The following is a 16,560-nucleotide window of genomic DNA, read 5'->3' as shown; positions in this document are numbered from 1 at the left end:
GGTGCACTTGTGACGGGCCACGCGAGGGTGTCACGAGTGATTCATTTCCTCAACTCTCTATCTCTCTTGCCTCTCTTTTTGCCATATTAATTCTTTTGTTCTTAAAAATTGTGCATTATCTGCAGATGTGAATGATCTTACACACTCCATGTAGATCTTGATCTCAGTAATTAAGTGAGCTTAGGGGTTCAACCCCCACTTGTACACCTCACCCTACCACCCTTAGACAAATTAACCCCCACTGTACAGAATAGGGACTTGAACAGCTCATCACCCCCTAAGCAATGAACCTCTCTTCTTACAACCATCATTATCTTTCTTTTCCATTCTTTGTTATCTTCTTTTTCTTCAATTCCTTTTTATCTCAACATACATGTTGTATATATTTTCCATCTTTTTTTTTTCCCTTCTTACATGTACAGTTTTGGTGGTGAGCACTGAGCATAAACAGCTTAAGAGTGGCAGAAGAGAGCACATGCATGCATGCATGCATCTAGTAACGTAACCCACTCAACATCATATATATCAGCTGAAAAATATTATATTGTTGGTCGCATGAAGGAGCCATCATATCGGAGCAGTGACAATAGAAAATCCGACCAAAAACATTCTCCGTCGCTGTAGTAAATGCATGCGTACCAAACACCCAGAAGTTTATATATATATATATATATATATATATATATATATATATATATATATATGGGTGAAAACAATCTATCTTCCAGCGAACCAAACGAGCTGTAAAAAGCTAAGCAAGCGGTTGATCTGATATATTATTATTATTTTAATTTAATGGCAAAAAGAGGGCCAGGCCACCAAAATAAACGACTAACGAATTGAAACCACACTGCATGCCAGCCAAGCCAGGAATACAAAAATAATTGATTTCAATTTCTTTAATTTGTGTAAATCCGGCCAATTCGATCAAGCCGATCGATCGAGACAGATACCAATTTCAATTCATTGTTCAGCGAATTGAAGAAATACACGTACGTACGGCCGCATGCAAGAAGATGTGTATCTAGAGATCGAGATGGAACTTCTTTTTCTGCTACAAATTAAAGAGAAACTTCCATTATATTCCAACCACACTACTATACATACGTACTATATATGCATGATTGACATTTTCTTTAATTTTCACTTGTGGAAAAGTGGGCGCCGCGCTGTTACTTGATTTATTTGCAGGTTGCAAACTAAAGTGGATGCATCATGCATGTGAATTGTGAAGTGCCTGCCATTCACACAGACTTTAGGCAAAAGCAAAAGCAAAAGCTTCTGATCGGAGTATTATTATGTAATCTTTACTTTTTCCAATACTAATAATCATTCTATTATAACTTAGTATATATTCATGTTCCCAAACATGCAATGTGACCTTCCTCAAAGAGAGCTTCAAATATAATTAAACTCACCCTGCTTTGCTTTGCAAGTATTATATATGTTTATGTTTACTAAAATTAAATTAACTTATAATATTTGATCTATATAAAAATATAAAATTAATTAATATCATAATGCATATTTACACCCAAAAAAAAAAAAAATAAAAGAATTTAGCTTTTTAGGCATCTAACACAGTCCACACCAACTTATTAGCTAGTTGTCCTAAAAAATGGGTATCAACGTAGTTACTTCAAGATGCAGCAATAGTACTAGAACTATTAAGAGGACAGCGCAACGAAGCACTAACTAGCGCGCTAAATGCACGCAAGGACCGAGGACACTGGACAGTAGTTAGTTTAAAGAAAAAGTTCTGTCCAACATTTTTCTTTAATTTTATTATTTTTTCAAAAAATAACTAGAGAACGATTCATGTCATTAATTAGGTTAAAGTATATACTAAATAAATCTTGTGAAGATTGTAATAGTACTCCTTAAGAAGCCGGTTAAAGCTTAGTATCCCATAATAAATCTTCTTACCGCGCACACCAATCTCATACATGTTAAACGAGGAGAACACAATAGCTCTCGATTGACCAATTGTACTGTGCCCTTTGAATTACATCGGATCGATTGGTCCCTTTTATAAGACTAACTAACTACAAGCTCCCCAAACTTAATTTGACATTCATTTCTTAGCGTTTAAGGCTGAACAACCCGGTCTTAATGTTCTTCTATATGACAATTAAGTTAATATATGAGTTGATGCGTTCATTCATTGAGTCACGCAAAATAGGTAGTGATATTAGCCTGTCTTTTTTTTCAAATTAAAGTCCGGAAGCTTCCCGGCCTTTTCCCTTAGCTTGCCTTTTCTTCCCTTTTTACAGCCAAAGCCCAAAGCTAGCTACTTCTAAGCTAAGCAACTGCGCTAGCTGCTGTAAAAATTATCATACAATACAATTGAATAATATATAGCTAATAGGTTAGGTTGAAAGAGATGGAGAAGAAAAACATTATATTAGGGAAGGTGTAAGCAGAGACATAATGAAGAAAAGTCCTTCTGAGCAGGCGCTTGCAGAGCTTTTTTGGGGGAAGAATGGAGGCGATAAGGACATTTCTATTGCTCATTTTCATCACCATCCCTCCCTCCTCCTCATAAATCAGGTATATATGTATTTCATTCATTACTCATCTATCATGCACCGATCGATATGATATATATGATTATATTGCCGTAGTTAATAACTCTCTCTTTTTGGTTCCTAATAATTAATCTAAACTTCAGCACTATTATATTATATTATTTAGTATTTACGAGTGGATAGTACGTGATTATTATAAAACTTTTTTAAAGTACATGTAAAAACTCAGTGCTGCAACTTGGCTAGCTACCTAATTTCTAACAATTTACCAATCAACAATTCAACATGTGCAGACTGTCAAGTGTCTTTTATATATATATATATATACACGTACTGTATACTTGTAAAATGACCTAACCAAAAATAATAATTATAATTTTACTGGCTCTATTTATTATTTCAATGAGAAATTAAGAGCATTTTTGGTTGGATATAAAATATTTTTCAAAGATTTCTTAACATTTGAGGGAAATGTTTGATTAAAAAAAAATATTTGAGGGATATGCGTTCTCTTATTTGGTTCATGAAATTTATTTTTCAAAGGGATATATAGAATTCGTTAAATTTGAGAAAAAAAAATTCTTTAATTTATTTGCTTACTTGGTAGAAAAATTCTACCCTTATAGAACTCTCATCATCATCATCATCATCATCATCATCATCATTATTGTTGTGTAAAAATATATTGATCTTTATACTTATTATTCTTTACACTTTTAAACCTAATCAAATATTGAAATCAATATTTGAGTAGCTAACCAAACAATGGAATCAATATTATTTCAAGCAGTTTTTTCCTTAATCAAACAATAAAATCAATTTTCCTGATAATTTTTTTAAAATAAAATTTCAATTCAATTTTTTCTCAAATATTTTTCACAAAATAGGTAATAAGTGTTTTATTTAATCAGTTTCTTTGATTTAAAAAATTTCAAATTCAAAATTTGTGAAGACAATAAGAGTGTAAGACAACAACATTTAGGCAACAACTTTATTTATAGAATTTTGTGCAATTCTCTTTCGTTTTGTTTTAGTGGTGTCTTGGAAATACACGTATGCATCAATTAAGGGCAAATTATGTTGTGGTGCACACGATTTTAAAACTGTTCATAATTATGAATATAAAGTTCAAAAATTATGAACGCAGAGTTCTATAATTATGAATATAGAATTTTATAATTATGAACATAGAGTTCTGTAATTGTGAATATAGAGTTTAATAATTATGAATATAAAATTCAAAAATTATTAACATATATTTCAATAATTATGAACATATATATAGTAGTTCTGTAATTGTGAATATGAAGTTCAAAAATTATGAACATAAAGTTCAGTAATTATGAACATAGAACCTTGGACACGGTTCCACGGCATAACAATTCTCAATTAAGTTATTTATTTATTGTGATTGTGATGCGCGACGCAGGATGTAATGCATGGGCTTTCGAGTTTGAATCCCTTGAATGATCATGTCAATTTCTGGTCTAAGAAAACAACTCCCAGCCATGCAGGCATTGTAGGACCTGGGGATGCACAGTCTTCAACATGTGGTACGTATTGCTTCTTTTCCGGTCCTCTAATATCACTTGTTAAGATCAAACGTTTATCACTTACGCCCAAAGCTATAGTTAGTAGCGAAGGCGCAACTTTATTTTCTTATCACATTTTCGAGATGTTGGGTGTTGGATTTGACCATTTACTGATTTCCACCCAACCACAAGGTGCTAAATTAGATATTTACCGGGCCCCGCCCAACACTTACTCCTCCCATTATATTCTAGCTAATCTATACTTGATAAATTAAAGTCTAATCTCACTTATATGTTTTATATATGTTGATAAATTTGAGATATTACGAAAAATACTGGAGCTACCAGTGGATCCTCTCACGAACTATGGGAGGATGATGACATGGACGCAGAAGAAGGAGGTGCATGCGAGCAAAGCGTGGTCAATAATAATGATGTGAAACGCACAAAGAGGTACTCTGATCTACTCGCACGATCTAAAATTTCCATAAGCATATATGCAACATTTATATTTTATAGCGTGAAACCGGCCATGAGAGTTGATATTTTTATATTATAGCTAGCTAGGGCGTATCGTTTACATTATATACTTAGACAAATATATATATATATATATATATATATATATATATATATATATATATATATATATATATATATATATATATATATATTGTTGGGTAATATGGTTGTAAAATCTCAAAATAATAATTCTACAGAAAAATTATTATTATAAGGGAAAAACAGAAAGATATAGGCAAGGAAAAGATGAAGGCTTTGGGTATAGGTTTAGCACGAGTTCGAACACAAAGTTCTTTTCCTTAAAACCTTATTTGCTACCTCCCACAAGTGCTAGGAGCGTTGTAGCCTAGGTTTCCCAGGATAAAACGTGCTACGATTCTTTGTTTAAGCACCTAAACAAAGAACCCGGCAAACAAAGCAAAGCTTAGAACACTGTTTGTGAAAGAAGAGACGTGCTACGATTCTTTGTTTAAGCACCTAAACAAAGAACCCGGCAAACAAAGCAAAGCTTAGAACACTGTTTGTGAAAGAAGAGAGTAGAAGCAGAAGTTTTCGAAACAAAATTATACTGGAATTCCTTTGGTTTCGTACTGTGTAAAATGCTTCAGACCGTTAGGGTGCAGGTTCACACGAGAGCATAAGTACCAGCAACACGAGAGCCTCTATGCTATACAATTCTTCAAGCTTCAAAAGAGTTCATGTATATAAGGGGGGCAAATCTTGTTTCCAAACCAATGTGGGACAAAGTCCACTATTTCCCTTCATTTCCCAACTCAAATGGGTCTACTTTGAGAATCATATCTCATTCACCCATTATACGTTTTGAGCGTACAATATATCAATCTCTTCGTCTCACTATGAAGAACCCGAATCCACTTTGACCCGACCCAAATCGGAAGTGGGTCCTACTGATAATTGTACCACAAAATAGCCACTTAATATGCCATTTTAAGCTAATTTTTCCAACATATATATATATATATATATATATATATTATTAGAAATACATATAAATAATATATGTGTGTGTGTGAGATAAAAAATAATAATTAAATCTTTCTAATATAATAAGTATATATATAAACTAAGTTAATAATTAGTCATTTTAGTATGTACTCCGTATAATACTTTTTTTTTTGAATGTTAGTACTCCGTATAATACAAATGATGTGGTTTGTGTTATTTATTTATTAAATATTAAACCTAATTAAACCCTAGTAAATAAAAATATAAATGCAATAGTTCCAGTATTGTGTAGTTGTGTTTAGTTACTTGATCTATTTACCCCTCAATAATATAATACCCTTCACCGTACTATACCTTTAAATTAATTGTAAGCAATATATAGTCAAAACCAAAATGTAATTGAATGCAATATAATAAGAATGTAATTATAAAATAAAGTGGGCTTATCGATCTCCTAGCTACAAGCTAGCTAGCTAGCTAGGTTACAACTTAAAAAAAAAAAAAAAAAAAAAAAAAAAAAAAAAAAAAAGTGAAGTGTCTGTATAAATATACACTGCAAATTGAAGCTACATTGTGTTCTCAACTCTCAGGATGGCTTCCAATAGGGAATCTGCTAGGCGTTCAAGAAGAAGAAAGCAAGAGCAGTTGGCAGAACTGGAAAACCAGGTATATATTAATTAATTAATTAATATTAATAGACATATTTTTTATTTCCATCATAATTATCATTTTCAATGGCTACTATACATCAATCTATCACCTAAAAAACATTTTTTTCCTTTCTAGCTAGCTTCATATATGTATGTGTAGCTAGCATTATTGCTTTTTTTAATATTTCTTTTTCCTGGCAGGTTGATCAACTACGAGGAGAAAATGCATCTTTGTTCAAGCAACTTGCAGGTGCTGCTCAGCAATATAAAGACTCTTCAACAAATAATCGAGTGCTTAAATCAGATGTGGAAGCATTGCGAGCCAAGGTAATTAACTAATTAATAGTTTACACACATATATAGGGTCTCGTTCAGGTGCGAACCAAGCTTCTCATGCGAACCTGGAATGAAATGCGTACTACGAACATAAGTGCACAACAACAACTCCAGCTCTGCAACTATGTACTACAAAATGCACCACACCTAGTACATGAATGCACCAAAACTAGTACATGAATGCACCGAAATTAATTATTACGCGGAATGGATTGTGTTGTTGTACATACATTCATGCATGTAGTACGTACCTACGGTGCTGTACATTCATGTAGAACTTATGGTGCATTTCTTCATAAGTTTGCAAGTTCACATGGGAAGGCTGGTTTTTATTTAAACGCAACTATATATATATATATATATATATATATATATATATATATATATATATATGGAATGGCTTCCCGTGCGGTTGTGCGGACATGTAGTTGGACGCACCTTTAGGATTAAAATGGCGGTATTAACTTTGTGCATCTTAGTTTATAACCCTGACTCACCACCTCAAGCATATGAATCACGCACCTTAAGCACACAACACATGCACATTAAGCGCAAAACTCACACACCTTAAGTTTCAACAACTACTCACATTAAGCACTAACCCCACGCACCTTAAGCACAAATCTCATGCACCTTAAGTAGCACATACGACCTCAGGCACTTAAGTTTTAACAACTGCTCACATTAAGCACACAATCCACACACCTTATGCACAAACCCCACGCACCTTAAGCACAAACCACACGCACATCAAGCTCAAAACTCACGCACATTAAGCCCAAACCCAAGCACTTTAAATTTATCTAGATGCAAAAATTACCAAATTGTCACCACGTTTTTTTTTAAAAAAAAAATTGGTAATCTTGGACGTTGATTTAAGTAAGATCAATTGCTCATATTTAACTGCACCTAGAGCTGCCAACCACAGCAGAACCTAATTATATATATAAGAGATGGTGTGAATATATAGCAAGGTTGAAAAAATCAGTAGGCGCCCTCTAGGCGCCTGGTGACCTCATAGGGCGCCTAGGTGGCCGACCGCCTAGCGCCTAGGCACCGATTAATCGGCGCCTAGGCGCGATTTTTGCAACATGATATATAGAGTTTCAAATAGTATAATATATATCAACTAATTACAATATATTTATGTAATAATAATAATGTTGTATCTATCTCAAGTACAGTGTGGTTTAATTTGTATATGTAAATGTAATGTAATTAGGTGAAGCTAGCAGAAGATATGGTTGGTCGAGGTTCAGTGAATTCTAGTTTGAGCCATCTTATTCAAAACTATCTCACCGCTCCGAGAACTACACTAGGCATTAATAATGTATGCCGTTTGGATAATATGTCTTCTACAATGATAAGTGTCCCCGAATTGGAAGGCCATGCCCATGATTATTCGCCATCGCTGCTTCAAAGGGTAGCAATCCAGGGGCCAACTTCAACTATGGAACTCCACAATAATGTTGATTCTTATACTGATAGTAACTTGAAAAATAATAATAATAATAATAATAATAATAATAATAATGGAGTTATAAGTGAAGTTGTGAGCTGCGTAATAGATATGTGGTCCCCGCTCGCTAGTTAGCTAGCTAGCTACGATCAGATCAGAACCTCAATCTATCTCAAACTTTAATAATTAGTATTAGTATTGGTGTGCTTACGATAAACAAAGTTTGCTTAAGATCATATGGTCTGATCTGGCCTTATTATATATGTAGTTTCATCTAAGTTGTACCTACTTTTGCTACCCTTATATATCTAGACTAGACTAGACTAGATGTGTGCACTTGGTTTATTATGTTACGTTGGTGCAATATAATGTAAATGTGATTAAGTTTTCTATTTAATTTGTTTTTGTTTTCTTGACTCCTGTCTATCCCAATTGTTAAAACTTACTCCGATGGAATTTACTAAACTAGCAAATAATATGGCAAGTTATACTAGCAATCATGATCTACATTGCAATATGAACCACAAATAAATATTCTTTTTTAGTATACTGAATCTTTATTTTTAATGTACTCAAAATTCATTTTTAGTATAGTATACATAAAATTGAATATTCAGTACACAAAAAATGAACCTTCAGAAAATAAACATTTAATGTACTAAAAAGAGCGCCTTCAATATACTAATAATGAATATTATGTCAAATGGTTTTAAGGTGGACGGAAGAAATCATGTTATCATGTTTTTTTAAAAAAATAAAAAAATTAATATTTCACAAGTGTGATGCATGGAAAAAATCATGTTATCATCGTTTTTAAACAAAATTTAATATTTTACCCGTGCGATACACAAAAAAAAAAATCATTTAATCATGGATTTAAATTAAAAAAGTAGAATAATCATGAATTTATATATATAAAAAAATATATAGAAGAAATGAAGTTAAAATGTACATTATAATAATATATAATATAATTGGACTTTCAATATATTTGATCAGATATGTATTTTTATATCATACAAAATTAAAATTAAAATTTTGTATAGTTACTATAGTCTCTAATTATGTACATATTTAGATAAACTTATAATCGTAATTTACATAATTAATTAAATTGATTGTTCCTAATTGTATTACATATATATTATGATTATAACAATATGAATACTAATTAAGGGAATTATATAGAAATCAAAGAGTTAATTCCATTTTTGGTCTTACCCCAAACCAAAAATGAAAGACTAAAAGTGAACTGCCACCTATAAATATAAGACCAAAAATGGTCATGTCACAATAATACTAGGATCAAAGGATGATGTTTTGAAATTTTATTTTTTTTTAAAAAGGACTAAAAGCGGAGTGCAACCTATAAATATATGATAAAAAATAGAATTAACTCGAAATCAAACTATGTAAATGTTAGATTTTGCAGTGGTTGGTAACCGTCACTAAATTGTTTAGAGGCAGTTCTCCAATCGTGGCTAAATAGGGTGACTTTCGGCGGTCCTGGCGGTGGTGGATGGAAGAAATTACGACGGACAGAAAAAGGAGAAATTGAAGAAGTGCGAGGAAATTGCGATTGGAAGTCAGATTTGGACAAGAGAGGCCGGCGGAAGACAATTAACCGATAAAACTATCGCCGTAAATTAATAAATAGCCATAAATTAAACTATCGCCACTAACATTTAGAAGTGATATTTAATTGTAAAAATAGCAGCGGTTGTTGCAACCGCCACTAAATATATATTTAGCCACAGTTATATATAATTATCGCTAAGTGTGTGTCGTTAAATATTCAATTTTTTGTAGTGTGTGCACATTAATATGTATTTAGGCAAATTTTATAATATAACTTCTCTAGTTACTATTTAGTATTTATATTGCTAGATTTATAATTAAGATAGTTATATTTATTTAAAAAAAGTTAGTATCTTAATTTTGTATGACTAATATAGTGCATAAGTATATGTATGTATTTAAACATATTTCTAAATATTTATGAATACACATTTAAGGTTTGTTTGAAAATCCGAAAAATGACTTCCGGAAGTCATTTTTCCTTGTTTGGGTATTTAAGAAAAATAAATTCAAAAAAAATATTCATTATGGTCAACGGAAAAAAGACATAAATTGACCAAAAATGTCTTTCTAGATTTTTAGTCGAATGACATTTTTATGAATTCTTTATTTTTTCGTATTTATGTTCTCTCTCATCTCTTTTCAAACTAGTTTCCTAATTATTATTACTACCACCACCGCCGCCACAACCACTACTACTACTACTACTTATTATTATTATTATTATTATTATTATTATTATAACAAATAATAGGTTTTTTTTCAAACAATATGAACCAAGTAGAATTGCATCTTAACTTTCAGCCAAACATAAAAAGATATTTTTTAAATCTTCAACATAACATTAGAAAAATTAAATTATTTTTCATAAAATGAGTCATTTTTTAAAAATTATTTTTTGAAAAACATTTTATAGGTTTTGCAAACGAATGCTTAGTTAATTTTATAATTTCATTTCCTTGATTATATTCTATATTGCCTTGATTATAATTAAGGAATTGCATTTAGAAATTAAAAGAATTTAAATTTTAAAATTTGTATGGGTTAATGTAGTCTCTAACTATATGTACATAGGCATATTTCTAAATATTTACGAATTTTATTATTAAGACTATGAGTTTAGGCAAATTTTAAAATAAAATTTTCATAATGAGTAACCATTGGAGCAATGTTTTTTTTTTGGATGCTACTGGCTCTATTACAATGTAGTATCTGTTCATATACTTTATTGTGATTAAGATCTAACACTTAAGGTGCACCTTAGCTTATACTTCTTTGTTCCAGGCACGCGTTTTTTTTTTTTTTTTTTTAATTTTCATTAATTTGAGCCGTTGATATAAATTTGATCAACTGCTCAGATTTAACCGCACAACTACACGAGAAACTATATCCGCACCTGAACCCTTCCCTATATATATATATATATATATATATATATATATATATATATATATATATATATATATATATATATATATAATCTACAATCTACAACTTTAATAAGAGCCAATATTGTTAGACCCTTAACGGGAACTAAAAGAATATCAATACAACAATATGCTCTACAAGATCATACTTTGTACTCATCTGTACTCATCTAATTGTACATCACCAAATAAAAACCCTAATATACCCCCATCTAATCTAATCTAATCTAACTTCTAACTCTATAATAAAGCAAGAATTTTTTAGCAAAATTTTTTCCCGCCCACTAAACACTACATCGTTTGAGATAAAATATGTATCCGTTCGAAATTATTGTTTTCACATTGGTTTACAGTTTCCTATCCGGCTTTGCCGGCCACATTTTGCATTGGAACATCACAGTTTTTACTTTGTCTATTACCAATGTAGTTATTATTAGAGAATACTAATTACATCGAGAAGGCAACCAATTATACATATAACTAACTATACATATCCATCTAATACAATTACAATGTATTTGAACAGATATCTAATTAAATTAATCTTGGATATTGAACCGTTTTGTGCAGCCTTCATAATTCCAAGAAAGTCTTCAACTTCGAAAGACAATATTCAACATCTATATAAACCTACCTTGATAGAAACTTGCACTCCCAAATTCACCATCTATCCACTTCGAACCACCTGCAAAGAGTCCCTTGAGGTCCACATATAAGAATAGAGTCCCTTTGAGGTAAACATTTACTATTTGTTAGTATATATATTTTTCTTTTTTGGTCTTTATCATTTTTACAGGTACAATAGAGTGAAATCTATACAATCACTAAGCTGCAGCAAAATGAACTTTTGATATACAAAGATGACGCAGCAACTTTCATTTTATGTAGTTTTATAGCAAGTTTAAACAATGCTAAATTTTCTGTTCATTGAAAATAGCTGTTCTACACATTATTTTGGCTCTTTTAACATATGACTTCAATTATAATCATGTTATTTGTTTAATTTGTTGTTGTAAAAATATATTATAATAATATAACATATATTTATATGCAGTCATGCAACAAGTTTATGTATGCGGAGGAGGAAGGCTAACATGATTGGGAGGAAAAAGGTAGTATATGTAGGGCAGCTGCACCTGTCTGGAGTTGAAAATTAGATTTGGAAGAGGCTTTGCAATTTTACACGGACCTGTTGAATATGTGACATTGGCCTCTTCTGCAAATTTGGTAAATCTTTGCACCCTGCCACCCTTTCACTTTCTCTTAAAAAATTGAAGAGAGCAATAGAGATGATGAGTCAGGTATGCCATGTTTTAGTAAGTCCACCTGCAATCTAAAGTGAGAAGAAAAAGAAAAAAACAACATTAAGAAAACAAGATTTAGAAGCTGCAATGCCCCAAATAAAAAACAAGTAGAAGGTGAAAGAATTTTTATTGTGATAATAGGTTGTTGAATGAATGCTCTTATAGGAATTTTTGGTAAATGAATGTGTATAGGAATTTTTACATGATACTTGTGTGTTTGACCTAACATATCCAAATTGTTCCTTATTTACATTGTGTTGTTTTTTTTTTTTTTTTTTTCTGTTTTCCTACACAGTATTTCAGGTACTACTAGGACAAATGATAAAAGTAGACTAAAAGGGAGGTTATTTTATTGCTAATTAAATAGGTCAAGTACTGCAAATTTGATTAATTAAAAACATTGCATCCCAAAGCAATTAATTGAGATTGCTAAGAAGAATTTTTCAAATTTAGTAGGCTGTGACTGAATAAATATTTAGAATACTAATTACACACTTAGACCATAAAGTCAATTAAAAAAATAGGCCACAAATCAGATTAAGTAATTAAGTTTCCATACCAAAGCAGTGTAATATTTTTGCACAAGAATAACTACGATACCTTCAAACTCTACTTAATTTGTACTGTATGCTAATAAATGTCTTTTTTTTCTTGGTAAAACAAGGTGGTTATATCAACATTCGTAACTTGGTTGAATGCTAAGTAAAGCTTTTGGAGTGTAGACAGGTTCATAAAAAATGTATTTAGATTCCAATGTATGTAGACATGATAGCTGTATTTGATGATATATTGTATTGGAAATTAAGTCCAAGTAAAGCTTCTTTATATATTTGTCTTATTGATTTCTAATACTGAGACCTATTGTCTTTAATAAAAAAACATACATCGTTTTGACTGTGTACACTACTTCTAAAATTACAAGACATGGAAAAACATGATGGCAATGAAATTCTAAAAAAATCAAAGGAAATTGGCCAAGGAGTTATCATACTACTATAAACAATTAAACCAGAAGAGAAATTGATCAAAAATCTATTAAAAATAAGTTTTGGAAAGATCAAAATTGAATTATTTTCCTTATAATTTGAAAAAATAAAAAAATATATAAAAGGCCAAATCTTTAATTTTGAAATTAAAATTGTTCAATAAATCAGACCCTGTTTTCTCATTTTGAAATAAACCAACTTCCTTCAATTAGATGTTTCCCTAAGTATTGAAAACCTTATTTCAGATCTTGAAACTCGAATTCATGTACTTAGGAAAACCCGATTTGTAAATCTAATCTTCCCGTAACATGCACAACAAAATATTAGTTGATCTACAAATAAATATAGCGAAGCAGTACAGAAAGGAGTAATTATATAGATATACTTATTTCTACATTGCGAGCTCGAATATCACCGACCAAAGAATAAAACCGCGACGAACTAGGTTTGATTTTCAGGGAATGAATATTAACTGGTATCAAACACTAGATTTGGAGTATTCTACCGACAAAACATGAACTCTTATGTTAGAGTATAGGGTTGAATGTAGAGGTTCTGACTGCGATAGAGAGAACGGCGAAGAGGGGAGAGAAGAGGAACGGTCGGCGGTAATGACGAATTAGCTGCAAATGAGTGTATATAAGCAGATCTATTGGGTCGGGTACTGGGTTTGGGCTGGGTTTCATTGTTGGGCAATTTTAATTGTAGGCCTGATTATTTAATGGCAAATTATCAATTGTTATATCCTCCAAAAATGGTTGTTAATCCTTCTCTATCTCTTTATCATGTTTATCTTGAAAATCTGCATGTATAGTTATGATTAACATTTAGAGAAAGATGATATATTTACCAGTATATCAACAGATCTATTATTATATGAAAATGATAACTATAATTATAGTATATCTAGAATGTATCTAGATGTATATACATAGCATATCTTCTTTCAAAGTTTTTTTTTTTTAATCTCACAACATGTAACCTAAATTAATAAAATTGTCTATTCAAAATCAAAGTAGGCGTCAACTTAGGTAAAATTACTTAGAAAAAATAAATTTATACAGTTTAGATAAATTAAAGCAGGCATCAGAGTTTTAAAAAACTTAAGAATCAATAGTAGGCATCAATTTAAGTAGTAGATTTGAAGACTAATAAATTCAAGCAGGCATGAGAAACTTAAAAAACTTAAAAAATCAAGAGTACCCATCAACTTAGGTAAAAACAATTTTAAAAAAAAAAATACAGTGTAAAGTTGGATTAAATGAAAAGTCAAAATATTAGGTTACAGTGACTATTAGTTCAAAAAGGTTTTCACTTCTAAGGATAAAGATGATTAAATTAATGATTTATATACTTCAAAAATTGATTTTTAATCATAAAAGTTTAGAAATAATGGTCTAATTACTTGTGTTATATGGACTATAGTTTTAAATGTTCTTTTATAATATATATACAATAATGTACTTTTATTATGACAATAATGAAAATTTATGTATCTTGAGTTTGGTTATACAATATTGTTGGGTCAATTTTGATTTGTACATAGAATACTTTCCGGCTTTGGACTGGTTTTCATATTTAAATTGGCATAAAGTATGATGTAATGGGTTGTGTATTTGATTTAGGTTTTGTATGTATGTATATTTAATTCGGATTATACATATATATATACACGCACAGAGTATTGATGTTACTTATTTAAAAATAGATTTTGATATAAAATATGTTTATTCAATTTTTATATGTATGGAAAAAAATATTATTATACATCTTTTCAATAAGAAAAAAAAATATAAGCAAGTTACATTGCATACGATATATTATTAATAAAAGTAGCATCAGAATAATATACCCTCATATGCTTTAATTTTTCTATTCAAGTTTTTGTTGTGATATGCTTATTAGCTCAAATATATTGACCAATGGAATTTAGATAAAGAAGATAGAGAAGAGATGAAGAACACAATAAGCCAGAGAGACACCTTCATCTGTTATTTTAATATCTAAATATATATACATGTACAATCATTAAGTATTATACTAAATGACATAACTGTTACATATGTTACAAACCAACAATAATGTCCATAATGAATGAGCTATTTATAACACTCCCCCTTGGACATTATTTGTCCACAATCTTGCTTTAATAACAAACTTGCTAGGAAAACCCAGTGGGAAAAACCTAGACAAGAAAAGAGTACAAGGTATATGGATAGCATACATTCATGCCTCATTAAAAACTTCACTAGGAAAACCACGTGGGAAAAAACCTAGTTGAAGAAAAGAGTACATGATATATGTAAAAACATATATTGTATTGGTCGCCTCATTAAAAACCTTAACTTAAGAAAACCCTGTGGGAAAAACTTAGTTAAGGGAAAAAGAGTACAACCATAAGCCTTCAGGGCGCAAACTGCATAATCTTCAGGATTTTGGGGTTTGTCCATTTAAGCAATTATTTTGCAACTTTTTCCATTGTCATTACTATATCATACACATGCCTCGTTAAAAACCACACTAGAAAAACTCAATGGGAGAAAACTAGTGAGGAAAAGAGTACATGATATTTATGAATTTATGTGTTGCAAATAATGCGCAACTGTGAGTCTTTTATGACTTAATCTTCAGGATTTCACATTCAATCTTCCGGATTGATTCGAGTAAATGTACTTCATGTCTCCCCCTGAAGATAACAATCTTCAAGTTCTACATATATTTCAAAAATTTGAAGAAATGGATTGGACAAATCTTCTGGATTGTCACTAGAGTAAATGTCTAATAATCTTATGGCTCTTCTAGAGCTCATATAACATTTGTGCAACACAAGTATTATTGTCCTCATTTTGAACATATAGGGAAAGACATTGTATAACCAGTTTGGACTTGGCATTGCGGGGACCAAACAAAAACATCCAGTACCCAAGTAGCCAATTAAAACCGTATCATGGTTTCTTACATAAATGTCATGTTTTTGTATCTCGAAGATACCGGAGGATATGTCAATCATTATTCAAGTACTTCATTTGTAGGGGGAGCACTAGATTTTGCTAGCAATTTTATCGCAAATATGTTGCGGTTATGGAACTTCTGGTTTTATAATGGTGCTCCAATGATAATGAAGTAAGGGACTTCGAGTCCAAAAAGGTTTCTTATCTGCTTCAAGAGATTATTAGGCAACATTTAGTTTGATAAAAACATGACACTTATATGCATATAGACATGTGAAAAAAAAAATATTTTTAGATGTAGGCTGACTGGTGTATATAAAA

General features: G+C 30.9%; 1 protein-coding gene and 1 long non-coding RNA gene across 4 annotated transcripts; one reads left to right on the top strand and one right to left on the bottom strand.

Annotated features, from left to right (window-relative positions):
* The first annotated feature begins 2,332 nt into the window (after window positions 1-2,332).
* LOC109177063 (basic leucine zipper 9-like) lies at window positions 2,333-8,281 on the top strand. Its single transcript, XM_019326398.1, has 6 exons — window positions 2,333-2,550; window positions 3,958-4,081; window positions 4,381-4,513; window positions 6,139-6,214; window positions 6,400-6,525; window positions 7,757-8,281. The coding sequence occupies exons 1-6, from the start codon at window positions 2,431-2,433 to the stop codon at window positions 8,126-8,128; spliced, it is 951 nt and encodes a 316-aa protein (XP_019181943.1). The 5' UTR covers window positions 2,333-2,430; the 3' UTR covers window positions 8,129-8,281.
* A 3,164-nt stretch (window positions 8,282-11,445) lies between these two features.
* Window positions 11,446-13,883, bottom strand: LOC109177064. 3 transcript variants are annotated; one of them, XR_002053514.1, is made up of 3 exons: window positions 13,674-13,883; window positions 12,135-12,331; window positions 11,446-11,725 (listed from the first exon to the last, which is right to left on the bottom strand). It is a non-coding gene; the product is annotated as an uncharacterized LOC109177064 (long non-coding RNA). The 3 variants fall into 3 exon arrangements; XR_002053516.1 differs by having other exon boundaries at window positions 11,446-11,683; XR_002053515.1 differs by having other exon boundaries at window positions 13,708-13,883.
* Between the last annotated feature and the right edge of the window lie 2,677 nt (window positions 13,884-16,560).

This window comes from Ipomoea nil, unplaced genomic scaffold (assembly GCF_001879475.1).
Source record: "Ipomoea nil cultivar Tokyo-kokei standard unplaced genomic scaffold, Asagao_1.1 scaffold0785, whole genome shotgun sequence".
NCBI classification, from domain to species: domain Eukaryota; kingdom Viridiplantae; phylum Streptophyta; class Magnoliopsida; order Solanales; family Convolvulaceae; genus Ipomoea; species Ipomoea nil.
This window is presented reverse-complemented; position numbering and strand designations above follow the sequence as displayed.

Coding starts and splice junctions, on each gene's coding strand:
- LOC109177063 (XM_019326398.1), top strand. CDS start 2,431: ATGAAGAAAAGTCCTTCTGAGCAGGCGCTTGCAGAGCTTTTTTGGGGG. Junction 6,215..6,399: donor TGGCAGAACTGGAAAACCAG/GTATATATTAAT, acceptor TTTTCCTGGCAG/GTTGATCAACTACGAGGAGA. Junction 6,526..7,756: donor TGGAAGCATTGCGAGCCAAG/GTAATTAACTAA, acceptor TAATGTAATTAG/GTGAAGCTAGCAGAAGATAT.